Source organism: Pristis pectinata, chromosome 2 (genome assembly GCF_009764475.1).
Source record: "Pristis pectinata isolate sPriPec2 chromosome 2, sPriPec2.1.pri, whole genome shotgun sequence".
NCBI lineage: Eukaryota > Metazoa > Chordata > Chondrichthyes > Rhinopristiformes > Pristidae > Pristis > Pristis pectinata.
Window position 1 is genome coordinate 130,386,807 of NC_067406.1, and position 14,080 is coordinate 130,400,886.

The 14,080-nt window shown below is 37.6% G+C and overlaps 1 protein-coding gene across 1 annotated transcript in view; it reads left to right on the forward strand.

Moving 5' to 3' along the window:
- polr2b (RNA polymerase II subunit B) overlaps positions 1-14,080 on the forward strand; it is a 40,190-nt gene that overhangs the window by 24,072 nt on the left and 2,038 nt on the right. The window contains exons 15-24 of the mRNA XM_052042207.1: positions 672-870; positions 2,981-3,149; positions 3,602-3,698; positions 3,796-3,890; positions 4,904-5,154; positions 7,950-8,039; positions 10,043-10,150; positions 10,235-10,348; positions 12,252-12,412; positions 13,255-13,450. Coding sequence (XP_051898167.1) covers positions 672-870; positions 2,981-3,149; positions 3,602-3,698; positions 3,796-3,890; positions 4,904-5,154; positions 7,950-8,039; positions 10,043-10,150; positions 10,235-10,348; positions 12,252-12,412; positions 13,255-13,450 — 1,480 coding nt within the window. The remainder of the gene's footprint in view (positions 1-671; positions 871-2,980; positions 3,150-3,601; positions 3,699-3,795; positions 3,891-4,903; positions 5,155-7,949; positions 8,040-10,042; positions 10,151-10,234; positions 10,349-12,251; positions 12,413-13,254; positions 13,451-14,080) is intronic.

A 14,080-nucleotide genomic window follows, 5' to 3' on the forward strand; every position in this document is an offset into this window, starting at 1 on the left:
ACCAACCCTTCCTGTTCACAAATGGGTGAAATTGCTACAATTTGATTATGTCATAAAAATTCACATAAATGTTTTGTTTTAGACTAGGGAAAGTTTGTTCCATATGCATTAGTATTTGACAAATATATCACCTCGGTATGGCAAATGCTCTGCCCAAGACCACAAAAAATTGCAGAGAGCTTTGAATGCATCCCAGTCCATCACACAAATCAACCTCCCTTCCGTTGACTTTGTCTACACTTCCCATTGCCCCGGGAAAGCAGCTAATATAATCAAGGACCCCTCCACCCCAGTCATTTTCTCTTCTCCCTCTTCTGTCAGGCAGAAGATACAAAAGCCTGAGAGCACAAACCACCAAACTCATGGACAGCTACTATCCCACTGTTATCAGACTCTTGAATGGACTTCTCATGCACTGAAAGATGAACTTATGATCTCCCAACCTGCCTCATTGTGGCCCTTTATTTGTCTACCTGCACTTCACTTTCTCTAACTGTAACACTACATTCTGTCTTCTGATTTCTTTTTACTACTTTGATATGTACTGATGGCATGATCTGTTCAGATGGCACACAAAACAAAAGCTTTTCACTGTATATCAGTACAGATGACAAATAATAATAAACACAATACTGTGTTTAATATATTAACTTGTTCATTTCCATCCCAAGTTGGCAGGATCTTGTGGCAAGTGGTGTGGTAGAGTATATTGATACACTGGAAGAGGAGACTGTGATGTTGGCCATGACTCCTGATGACTTGCAGGAAAAAGGTGTTGCGTACTGTTCAACATATACACATTGTGAGATTCATCCATCAATGATTCTTGGTGTTTGTGCATCAATCATCCCATTCCCTGATCATAATCAGGTGAGTAAAACTAAGTGTATTCAAGAGGAGTTTGTGAGGGTAAACTGTTGAAAGATGTAACTAATATCATAGGGATTGATCTTCAACCTGGAGAAAGTTGTCATAATTTTTGAGTTAGTGTAGCATTTCAGTGGTAGCAAATAATACCAGAATTGTCATGTACAAGTGAATATTGCTTTAAATTCTTGATGTGTCTTTCCACATCACATGTTACCTCTGGATCCCAACTTTTCAATTTGGTTCACTCACTTTCACTGGTATTTCACTTAACAAGTCAGTTTACTTTTGGGCTAACAAACTCTGCCTGTTCTCTTTTTCCTAACTGATTCTAAAAATTTCTTTTGGCTCTTGAAAACTTCACTGTAATTTGATGGTGGTATTACTATATTGTTCTGCCTCCTATAAATGAGGTTATGCTTTCCCATAGCAAGCTTATTTGAATCTATTAAGTAAAACTGATCATTTCTTTTCCTGAAAACGCGCACTCTTGTTTTTTTTTAGGCCTGTTTATTAAAATTGGTAGGGAGTCCATGCATTGAGAACTGCAGTGTTAACTTTAGGATTTCAGATTTTTCATTTTAGCTGTAATCCATTTACCTACAAACCCCATTTTAGCTAGTTGGTATTGAGGTGCACACTTTCAAATTTAACTTTCATTTATTTGACAGCTTTTCTTGCAAAATGTGTATGGTGCACTTTAGATATTTGGCCTTCATCAGTCAGGGTATTGAGCATAAAATTTGGGATGTTATGTTGCAGTTGTACAAGATGTCGGTGAGGCCGTATTTAGAATATTTTGTTCAGTTTTAGTGACCCTGCTATGGAAAGATGCCATTAAGCTAGAAAGAGTGCAGAGGAGATTTATGATGATGTTGCCGGGACTCATGGGACTGAATTATAGAGACAGGTTGAGCAGGCTGGGACTTTATTCATTGGAGCATAGGAGAATGAGGGGTAATGTTATAGAAGTGTATAAAATTATGAGGGGCATAGATAGGGTGAATGTGAACAGTCTTTTTCCCAGAGTTGGGGAATCAAGAACTAGAGAGGGGAGAGATCTAATAGGAATCTGAAGGAACAACTTTTTCACCCAGAGGGTGGTCCGTATATGGAATGAGCTGCCAGAGGAAGTGGTTGAGGCAGATACATTAACAGCATTTAAAAGGCACTTGGACAGGTACAGGGACAGGAAAGGTTTAGAGAGACCAAACACAGGCAAATGAGACTAGCTTAGATGGGAATTTTAACTGGCATGGACCAGTTGGACCGAAGGGCCAGTTTCTGAGCTGTATGACTCTATTTGCACACTTTGACCACTAGGTGGCACTGAAGGGATGTCTGTTCAAATCTCATGCCAATGTACGAGTTGTATGAAATATGATTTGCAGGGGAAGAAACTGTTGCATGATTTCTTGGCTCCCTTTCCACCTCTTTAAACAGGTCCCTTGATCTGAAAATGTTGCAGCTGCTCATGAGACAGTCCAATGTACCTGCCACAACTTCTCAAGCTACCCACTAAGAGTTGTACAGATGACTTTAGACATCACGACCCAGACTTGCCCTAGATCACCTTTCACCTTTCCAATGCATGATAACTAAATATCAATCCTTCTTTTGGACCACCCTTAGTTTTTCAGTTTGCAAGTTCATTCTCTTTCCTCCCAACCATACTGAGATGGCGTAATGAAGAGTTTACAGAGCACTATGCAGTGAAACTATTTAAATGTATATATGTGCTTCAAGGTTCACTATCCTTTCAAACCAACTCCCCCTCCCCTGCCAATCACCACTCCCAGTTGCTGCCGGTCAGACTTCCCACCTTCCCATTGAGATTATTTTCCACCAATTCACTTGAACTATTTGTTTTCCTTCTGTCCTCTCTCATCTCACTAATAATTTAACTGATTTGCTCTTCACTGACTTTGGAAGTGAGAAAAGAAACATTGTTTATCATAAAGGGCTTTTGTGTCAATTCTAGTTTCATTATTGTTTTTGTAGTGAGATTGTACAGAATATATTATATATTCTGTGGAATTTCTACTGAAAGTAACTGTATGAGGGTAGGTTTGTGAAGTCTCCGTCTTATTATCTTATCCTTCTATTGTTCTAGTCTCCCAGAAATACGTATCAATCTGCTATGGGTAAACAAGCTATGGGAGTCTATATTACAAACTTTCATGTGCGTATGGACACCCTGGCACATGTGCTGTACTACCCACAAAAGCCTCTTGTTACAACACGTTCCATGGAGTACTTGCGATTCAGAGAGCTGCCAGCTGGTGAGTGACTAATAACATAAACAATCTGAATGTTACAAATATGTGGAATCAGTGTAGATGGCATCTTTGTAGTAAAGCCCAATCTTTTTATTGTGTCGAACCTGATAACGTATTTGAATACCATTTAAGAAGCTGTGGAAATAGAAATGAGATACATGAAGTGCTTTGGTGTTCATTCTTTCATGACTGATGGTAATTTACCTAATCTTTTTGCTCTGAGGGTTATTTTGAAAGCAGTTGGCTTTATTCATAACTATAGGGCAACATTTGAATTTAAACCTAACATATTTAAGATTACAAATCACTTTCTATTATCTGTGTTTCACTAATATGATACCATAGTTCAAACACTGAGCTTGAATCAGCTTTTTCATTTATCTTGATGTTTGAAACTCATCTAGATGTTATTGTGAATTTTGAGGAAATGTTCACATTGTTCTGTGTGTTTTTAGGTATAAACTCTATAGTAGCGATTGCATCATATACTGGTTATAACCAAGAAGATTCTGTCATCATGAATCGGTCTGCAGTAGACAGGGGTTATTTCAGGTGTGTTTAACTTAAATCTTCAGTTTTTTTAGACTCTATTTCAACAGTTCTTTTTCCTCTTATTTTTTTCCTTAATAACCAAATTTGTGTTTGTAAGGTCTGTGTTCTACCGTTCGTATAAAGAGCAGGAATCCAAAAAAGGTTTTGATCAGGAGGAGGTATTTGAGAGGCCTACACGGGAAACTTGCCAGGGTAAGCCAGAATTCAGTTTTAATTTGTCAGTCTAGATTTGAATTCTAAAATGTTGCATATTCACATTTTAATGTTTGGGCTTGTCTTGCAGAATTGATTAACAACTGCATTGACATATTGCTACTTTTAACTTTTTCATAAGATTATTTTCTCCAATTAAAGTAAAGATTTAAGCTGGGGTTACACTTCTAGTTTTCCAGAAAATCCCCTCTTTACTCTAAGGCATTCACATCTTATTGGAATCTCGTCATCGTTGGTTACATCCCAAAGCCCAGAATGCGTGTGTGAATCTTGAAGTACAAAAGTGTTGTATTTCAGTCCAGTTCTGTCTTAATTTAAATGTTCTTGCACTTGCAGTTCTATTAGAGTTAACTGGCTAGTGGAAAATCTGTTTGAGTGTATATAGAGTGTATATAGAGTATAACTGAACAAATGGGAAAAATCTGTCAAGTATGTTACAATTTTTCCCAGTTTGTTACAGTTGGATTTAGTTTGTTCTTTACTGATAGAACGAAGGATGCACCATACATTGTCAACTATTTATCTTGCTAATGCTTTAATCAAAATTCTTGTGGAGGTAAACGAAAACTAATCAACAGGTAAGCAGTATTTGTTTGGACAGTTTTGTTTTTTTAAATGTTAAAAATATTATTAAAAGTTTTCAATTGTTCAGCCTTCATTGGTAAAGGGCAGATTTTTAAAAGTTCATTTCATCATTTCACTTAATTAGAAATCAGGATCCCATATAAGACAAAACTAACATTTTGTTTGACGTTTCTGAGTGAACAAAAGTTTAATCATCTTTGATTGAAAATATATCCATCAGTAAGTTTAGAAATGTATTAAGTTTTTTATATAAACTGCTGCAGAAAATGAAGTCAAATGTTACACAAGTATGGGTATTAAAAGAAAACGATTCCTGACTTGTGTTTGGTCAGACGAGTTCAACTAAAAAAGATTCATTGTTTGTTACTTCTCTTGTTGCTATGTATCCCTTAACTCTATCCTTATAGGTATGAGGCATGCTATTTACGAGAAGCTAGATGAAGATGGATTAATAGCACCTGGTGTGCGGGTATCAGGCGATGATGTAATCATTGGCAAAACTGTAACACTGCCAGAAAATGAAGATGAGCTTGAGAGCACAAACCGACGGTACACAAAGCGAGATTGCAGCACTTTCCTGCGGACAAGTGAGACTGGCATTGTGGACCAGGTCATGGTGACACTAAACCAAGAGGGATACAAATTTTGCAAAATTAGGGTAATGTATCAAATTATTTCTTTAATAAAGTGTTGTATGAAGAGTGGATTGGTTGTAGAAGATAGATGTCCACAATATTTCTAAAGTGTCCCCCCCCAATCTGAATTTGCATTTCTAATAATCTGCCTTTCTCTAGTTTTGTCATCTGTTAGTGTTGCATCCAAGCCTCGGGCATTAGCAGGCATTGATTTCTTTGAATATCCTGGCCCAATCCAAAAGGCTATTCAGAGCTATGTGATGAAGATGGTGGTGAACCCCAATTTATTTTTAATCAGAAAACAATCGAGGTTTTCAACTTTCAAAGCTCGCGGAATATCCAGCAAAGATTTAAAGACAAAGGACATATAATACAACTCAATTGATTTGGTACTATGCATTCTTGTTTATCAGGTTAAAGGCTAAGACCCACACTAGAAATTTGATTGCATATCCAAAGCAGAAAAAAAATGCATTATCTGAAAGAATCTCAGCAGAGATGTACAGATATTGCCTGCAAGTTCTACAAATTGCAGCAAGGTTCAAACCTACTTGGATGAAAACTCACGTAACATAACTTAAAGTATGTTTTCATCCTGATACTATACAACAAAGAACTAAGCAATGATATCCAACCTGTTATGACAGGCCTATAAGTAGACTGAGTTTTAGAGATCACTGTCCACTTGAATTCAGTACTTTTGAAAAGGTGTCCATTGTGCGATTGAATCACGAACCTGCATAGAAGAGGATGTGGATCTTTACATAAAATTTTAGATCTTGGCAAAGTTTTAATTTTGTCAGCAACTTTGAAAGGATTCTTGCTAACTTTGGATTTCACACCACAAGTTTATGTAGAGAAAACATGAAGTAATAAGGGGAATTGACAGCTTCTCAAAATCAACAGTATTTCATTCCTTCACAACATTTTACAAAGTGAAGTGAGAATGCGTCTCGGCACTAACACTGTTATGGCTTTTTACTGACATACACAGAAAGATGTCAGCACATGCGTTAATGGACTCTTTATTCAAGGCAAAACTGTTTTGAGTATTAATGCTGAAGAGATTATTAGAAAAAAATCGCACAGATCAGTGATTACAAATTGATTGATTAATTGGTTAAATAGGTTTAATCTTCAACCTAAAGAAAATAAAGATGGTATAACATATAAAATTTGCCACAGGTGTCAATTATCCTGCTATCTGTTTAGAAAACTTGCTGCCTTATGACTAGTTTAGAAATAGCAGGAGGAATCCAACCTGCCAAAACAGCCATATCAATCCATTCCCAATTAGCAAAGTAATGGATGTGGCTGTCGGTAGTGCTGTCAAACACTGCATCGCTGCTCGCTGATACTCAGTTTGATCAGGTCCACTGAGCTCATTACAACTTTGGACCAAACATGGTTAGAAACAGTATTCCAAAGGGGAAAATGACTGCTTGTGACATCTGGTAATATTTGAGTGAAAATGTCACCCTGGAGCCCTGGTCAAACTTAAGTTAATGGAATGAAAGTCAATAAATTGCAGGTACTGAAAATATGAAAATAAAAACAAAACACTGAGCTGATCGAGCAGCATCTGTGGAAAGAGAAACTATCAACATTTCAGGTCAAAGGCCTTCATCTACTGAGTTTTCCCACATGAAATGTCAGCTCTGTTTCACTTTCCTGCTGCCTTATATAGTGCATGATTCCAATATTTTTGGTTTTTACTCAATTTTGGTGATTGGATGTGGGGAACCTATAAGGACAAAAGTAGTTACTCTTGGGGACCAGTTATATCTGAGAACATGGTTGCAGTCCCTTCGGTTCCCTAAGTTTTGAGCTCAACTCTGGTGTTTCATCAGTGTTTTTCCCTCCTTACAAGGTCAGAGGTAGTCCTGTTTACAGATGATTGCAATGTTAGCTCCTTTTGTAATTCCTCACATTCATGTCCCTTATGTTTGGACTGGTAAGTTGCGAGTAACATTGCATCATACACTTACTTGACAATGGTCACATCCAACAAGAGGGAGTTTAGCCTCCTCTTGACAATTGCTAACATTGTAATCCTCCAGCATCAGTATCCTGAGAATTATCTGGCTAAATTGCCGCATGTTTTGGCTATTGATGCAGGTCAGGCAAGAATTGAAAATGAAATATCTCTATTTGGTGTATGAATATCACTTCAAGAAAAACAAAGGATCTACAAAACAGGCAACATCCTTTCCACCAGTTTAAATGTACACTGCCACACCAAAGCTGCAGTGTTATATTAGGTACCAAATGTACTGCAGCAGTAGCAGCCAGCTGATGGCAAATCTCCCAAATTTGTGATGACCTTTACCAATATGGATAAGAGCAGCAGTTTTGTGGGAACTTCTTCACCTCCTGTATTCTGGCTTGGATGTTTAGTGCCACTCCTTCATTGATGAGTCTAGAATTTCCCATCGAAAAGCATTGTTGGAATGTTTTCTTTGTGGTTCAAATTGAATGGCTGTTTTCACCATCTCAAAATGTGTTTAAAATGTGCCAAATTCTCACCACATTGGAGTTCATTTATGCAATAAAATATTACAAAGCTGCTTGTAAGTTTAGAGAAAAAATACCTGTCTGTGTACTCAGAAAAGAGGAAGAAGTTGCAAAACTGAAATTGGATCAATCAGTCAGTGCAGCAATTTTGGTTTGTAAGTCATTGATATAATTTGTACAGATCTAATACTTCCATGAACTTTTCTTTCCATTAAGGCACAAAAGCAAAACAAAAATTCAAAAGACAAATATATCACTTCTCACTTTATTAGGAATGTGTAACCCACATGCTCTTTGTGTGCAGGTGAGATCTGTCCGAATTCCACAAATTGGAGATAAATTTGCCAGTCGCCATGGCCAGAAGGGGACATGCGGTATCCAGTACAGACAAGAGGTGAGATGCTCATGTGGCATGAATTCTGAAAATTGATTTGAAATTGTGAATAAATAGTTTAGTATCAAAATTTGAATTGTAGACCCTGGAATTCTTAAAATAAAAGTGGAAAATGCCAGGCAACAATTAAAGAGAAATAGTGACTGAACTTCTGTTTTAGAATCAAATTTTCTGTTTCTCACCGTTCATTAAAAAGTTGAAATAGATTATCGTCCACTTTTGACGTGTGGCAAGTAACAACATGTAATTTTGCTACTTGTACCTCACATGCTTAATTGTACTTTGGCCATATTTTAGACAAAAGGGTGCTGATGGCTGGTTACAGTGTGGTCATCAGCATATTCTATTTTCTTTTCCATGACTGAGAAGTGCAATGTGTAAGTCCGGAAAATGGTGGCTGACCTGTTGCTCTGCAGTTAATCTCATGATTGTGTTTAGAAGCATTCAGTAAGTTGCTGAGCTGAGGAACCTGATGCACTTTGTATCAGGCCTCTCTACAACAGCTACAGCTGTGCATCTTTAATGGGTTGACCATCAAAAGTTAGGTTTTTCTTTGGTTTATTTTTCTTATGTCAATGTGTTTCAGTAATTAATAGCTCTTTCATGTTTTCAATAGATTTATCATTTTAGTACATTTATTTTAAAAATTCAACTGTTTCCAGATGTGTGATAATCAGAGACGAGGGAGCAGTGAAAGGGCCTTCCGATGGTACAATCCATCTGGAGACCATCAAGGTAGTTTGTGGGTGGGACTTAAGCTCCCACCAATTGTGATCTTGTTATCACTCACAGCTCACTATGCCTCATGGAAGGGCAGCAGTGGAGCCAAGCAGCTGAAAAAACTTAGTGCAACTGTGGAGCTAGAATGGGCATCAATCGTGAGGCATGGGCAAAATTAGCTCAGCGTGTAATTTGGTTCATTTGCAACTAGAATGTATCTTTTTGCATTTTGCTCATGCCTTTTAACATTATACCCCATGTATATAGCTATATGGCCAACAAATACTGAGGTGGGAAGTGTAGACCTGTTTTGAGGAGATAGCAAGCTGGACACTTAGAGGGATTACATTTCTGCAAATTAGATCCTGACATGTGAGGACACAATGGTCAGTAGTACAAAGGATGGCTTGAAGGGTGTTGTTTAGAAGAGGCTCTGTGTCAAAGAAATGTAATGTTTAGGCAAGGGCTGTAGGATTTGATGTGGGTGAGGCCATGAAGAAGTTGAAACTAGGCAAGAATTTATAATTCAAGACATTACCATTGTGAATTCAATGTAGGTCCGCAAGAACTGTAGAACAGATCGCCTGTTTCCGAATCCAAAATTACCTGATTTCTTTTTTCTTAGCTCATCTACTGAAATCCTCATCCATGACTTTTTTGGCCCTAGGCTTAACTACTCCAATGCACTGCTTGTTAGCCTTACTGTTACTAGCCTCTATAAACTTAGAATCATGTTGAGGTTCCATTGGAGCATCACTCCTATGATTGTTGACTGTATTGGTTCCTTGTTAAGCAAAGCCTTAGTTTTTAAAGATTCTCATCCTTTTGTTTCCAATTCAGTCAGGCTTCAAATATTCTTATCTTGGTAGTTTCCTCCAACCCTATAACTTCCAAGATAACTTTGCTCTTCCAATTCTGACCTTTTGATCAGCTTGAATTTAATTGCTTCACCATTGTGTGTGCCTTCAGTTGTAAGGTCCCCAAGATATGGAATTCCCTCGATTAACCTATCTGCCTCTCTGCTACTGCTTGTTTAAGATGTTTGTTAATATTTCCATGACAAATCTTTTTGGTCCTCTGCTTTAATGTATCCTTTTGTTACATTATGTCAGACTTCAGTATCCCTCCGGTGATGCATCTTGTAATGTTCTCCTATGGCAAAGCCCCTACATAAATACAATTTGTTTTAAATACCAATAAAGAATAGATATTGATCTACATTGCTTTTAACCTTTCCTCGTCACCTATAACTTATTAATGCTTTGGTTATTTTTGCTTCGTAGGACATGCCATTCACATGTGAAGGTATCACCCCAGATATTATAATCAATCCACATGCCATTCCTTCTCGAATGACAATTGGTCACTTGATTGAGTGTCTGCAAGGGAAGGTACGTTTAATTTCTGATAGACTTTAACTTTTTTTTAAGGAAAATGTAATTGTCTGTGTTCTCATCCATTTGTAATGCTTTCAGGTATCAGCAAATAAGGGTGAAATTGGTGATGCAACACCTTTCAACGATGCTGTTAATGTACAGAAGATCTCAAATCTGTTATCAGATTATGGGTATCACCTCCGAGGCAATGAGGTAGTTTTTCTCTTTTTGTATGTGTGCACACAGAAAGGAATTTGTACAGCCTGGCACGGCTTTTTAATAAGAGCTGTATAATAATACCAACAGTGTCAGAGCACTCTGTTCTCACGGTTTGAGTATTGTGAGGTGAATTTGCTTTTCTTCTTTCAGCTTCCAAGTACAGATTAAATACCCTGACACTTAATGAACAGAAATACCTCTAAGAAAATAGCCTTTTTCATTTGAAGGGGAAAAGCTTGGAATCATCTAAATCAACATTTTCCTCCTTCCATTTTCTTAATGAAGTATCCATTAAAAGTTTTAGTCAAAATTTGAAGGTATTGTGAATCACAGTAGTGTAGCGGTTAGCGCGACGCTATTACAGCACCAGCGATCGGGGTTCGATTCCCGTCACTGTCTGTAAGGAGTTTGTACGTTCTCCCATGTCTGTGTGGGTTTCCTCTCACATTCCAAAGACGTACAGGTAGGTTAATTTGGGTTTAAAATGGGCGGCGCGGACTCGTTGGGCCGGAAGGACCTGTTACCACGCTGTAAATAAAAAAAAAAAATTTCAATACAGTCCAAACAAATAAACTGTACAAAGTTGAAGTCGTCTTGAAGTTCACAGAACAAAAGACATAATGTATACAGCTCTTGCAGCTTCACCAGAATCAGATTTTTGTCTTCAGTGCTATTTGTTTACACCACCTCCAAGATAAGTCGGTCCAAAGTGCACTCAGCCACAAATGTGGTTTTAAGCTCTCTGGCCTGATGCTCTGGGCATGCTGTAACATCACATTTTGAATTTGCATAACATATAGAAATGAGATTGGTATCTTGATAAATGTTTGTCAAAGAACGCCACTTTTAATTCCTCACTAAGAGACTATATCTCATGGTCTGTGGACAGAAGTTAGTGATACCCTTATTCAGCTTTCCAGACTGAATTGCAGCTTCCATTTTGATTGAATCCCTGGCTTCCAATGCCAGCTTCCAATTAGGACATCTATGTTATTAAGTAAATGAAGCAACTCTTTCTTGTCTTTAATATATGATTGAGTACTTGCATTTAAACATGTAAATATGCCAATAATTAGTACTTAAAGCTAACTAAATGAATAACAACAGTTATACTTAAGTTGTATCTCTAATTTATTTTGATTGGTGATTATCAGGTTGAGATTGGTGTCTTTGACACTTGATATAAATTGGTGAGATTGATTTTGGATTAGATTCTTCAGATGGCAAATGTACCCACTATCATTAGATAATTATTTTTTTGGAGCTATTAGAGATTGAAACATTGTTAACCACCAGTACAAAAGTTTTACAACCATGTTCTAATTTGCCTCATTGTTCTTTATTGTCTTTCACTTGCCCTCTGATCTCTCCCAATTGTTATCTACACCAATCAGTGTTTTGCATATTCATGTATATTTGGTATTAGCATAATGGGTCCCACAAATTAGCTGATATTTTTATATGGAAAGAATCTTTTGCAAGCGACTTGATGGTCCTCCATATTCCAGTTAGACCATAAGATATAGGAGCAGAATTAGGCCATTCACCTATCAAGTCTGCTCCACCATGGCTGATTTTTTTTTTCTCTCTCAACCCAATTCTCCCACCTTCTCCCCGTAACCCTTAACCCCCTTACCAATCAAGAATCTATCAATTTCTGCCTTAAATACATCCAATGACTTGGCCTCCACAGCCTTCTATGGCAACAAGTTCCACAGGTTCACCACCCTCTGGCTAAAGAAACTCTCCCTCATCTCAGTTCCAAAGGGACGTCCCTTTGTTCGGAGGCTGTGCCCTTGGATCCTAGACTCTAGATCCCAGATCCGAGTTAGGATGCATCAAAACCATTTGTTTGCATAAAAGCCAAAATTTAATGACATGTTTCCTCTCATTTTAGGTCTTATACAATGGATTCACAGGGCGTAAGCTCACGTCACAGATCTTTATTGGTCCCACTTACTACCAGCGTCTGAAACATATGGTAGATGACAAAATTCATTCCCGTGCACGAGGACCTGTTCAGATCCTTAATAGACAACCTATGGAGGGTAGATCTCGGTAAGCTGAAACTTGGCATATGTTTCTCTTGTTTTTGAAGCTGTTGCAATTTTGAGCAATATTCCAATGTAATGCCACATGGGCCACCTACTGTTTATGATCTTTTGGCTACCAAGACATTTCATTTTCAATTTAAATTGTTTCATTTTAAATTGTTCAATTTATGTGCAAATTCTTGAGAGCATTTTTGCAAAAACAGTGGTATGTAACAGACCTAGTATAATTGAACATGTTTTTAATTTAAATACTTTATCTATGGGATGGGATCTATCTAGTAAGGCCAGATTTATTATCCAACCCTAATTCCCCTTGCTGGTGGTAAATTGCTGATCAAGTCTATGTGATGAAAGTATTCTTAAAATTCTGTTTGGCAATTGCAGCGTTTTTTCTCAGAAACAATAGAGAAACAGCAAAATATTTCCAAGTTGCATGATGTGACTTAGATCAGAGTTATTCCATGCATTGCAGACCTAATCCTCTAGATGAGAGAGAACAAGGGTTTGGGATGTACCTGTGAAAGGCCCATGGTTGGTGATCATGTAGATGGTGCACTGCATCATGTTCATAATCTGTATAACAAAAAAATAAAAATAGTAATGGAGCACATGGAATAAACGCTTAAGGTCCTGGAAGAGTGTCGATCAAGGTGATGTCCAGGCATGGCTCCATTTCTTTCACCAAACACCAGAAGAGTGTGATGGGATGGGGCAGGTGTCAGGACAAGGAACTCAAAGAACAGCCGGTGGGGAAAGCTTTTAGAAAGACATCTACCTTTAATTTACAAACCTTTTTTTCAAGCCTTTGATTCCTAGCAGTAAATTGTAATTTGATTTTCTTTTCAGTGATGGTGGTCTGCGTTTTGGGGAGATGGAACGAGATTGTCAAATTGCTCATGGTGCAGCCCAGTTTTTGAGAGAGAGGCTATTTGAGGTTTCTGATCCATATCAGGTGCATGTATGCAATCTGTGTGGGCTCATGGCAATTGCCAATACTAGAACACACACTTACGAATGCAGAGGATGCCGTAACAAAACTCAGGTATGTGTGAAATTCTAAGTGGTGATTTCCTGAAAAAGGAGCAATGTGTTACAGTTTAGCCACCTATAATTTCTAAGTTGTGATGGTTGTTTGAAGTGATCTGGGATGTCTTCCTGACTTGTCAGATGAGTATGCTATATGGACGTACAGAACGTGTAGTATATGTGATGAATTGCCATCTTAGTTGAAGTGTTTCCCCTGTACAAAAGATAGAGATTGTGTTTTCAGTATTCAGATTATTGCATTTATTTGTGCATGAAAAACTTTAAATGTCAATATTTTGCATTTAATTGAGGAAAGCTGCTATATGGGAATCTCCATGCTAACAGTTCTTTTCTAAAGCTATTTTAAATTTTCCTACTTTAGTTTCTCAATAGTTGTGACTAAATTACAATTCATCAACTTTGGTTTTAAATGGTCAGCAGATTGCAAGTCAGGTAGTTGGAGGATCATTCCATTCTGAAATGTTTCCCTATCTGGCTCAATGTACCTTCTGGTAGCCCTTGATTCAGACCACTTAAAGCCTAAAATACACCTAAGCAAACCAGGTGAATGAATTAGGCCCATTGCAGGTCATAGTTCTGCTTGGTGCATTATTTTAACGATACTTTTCATCTCTGTGATCTCATC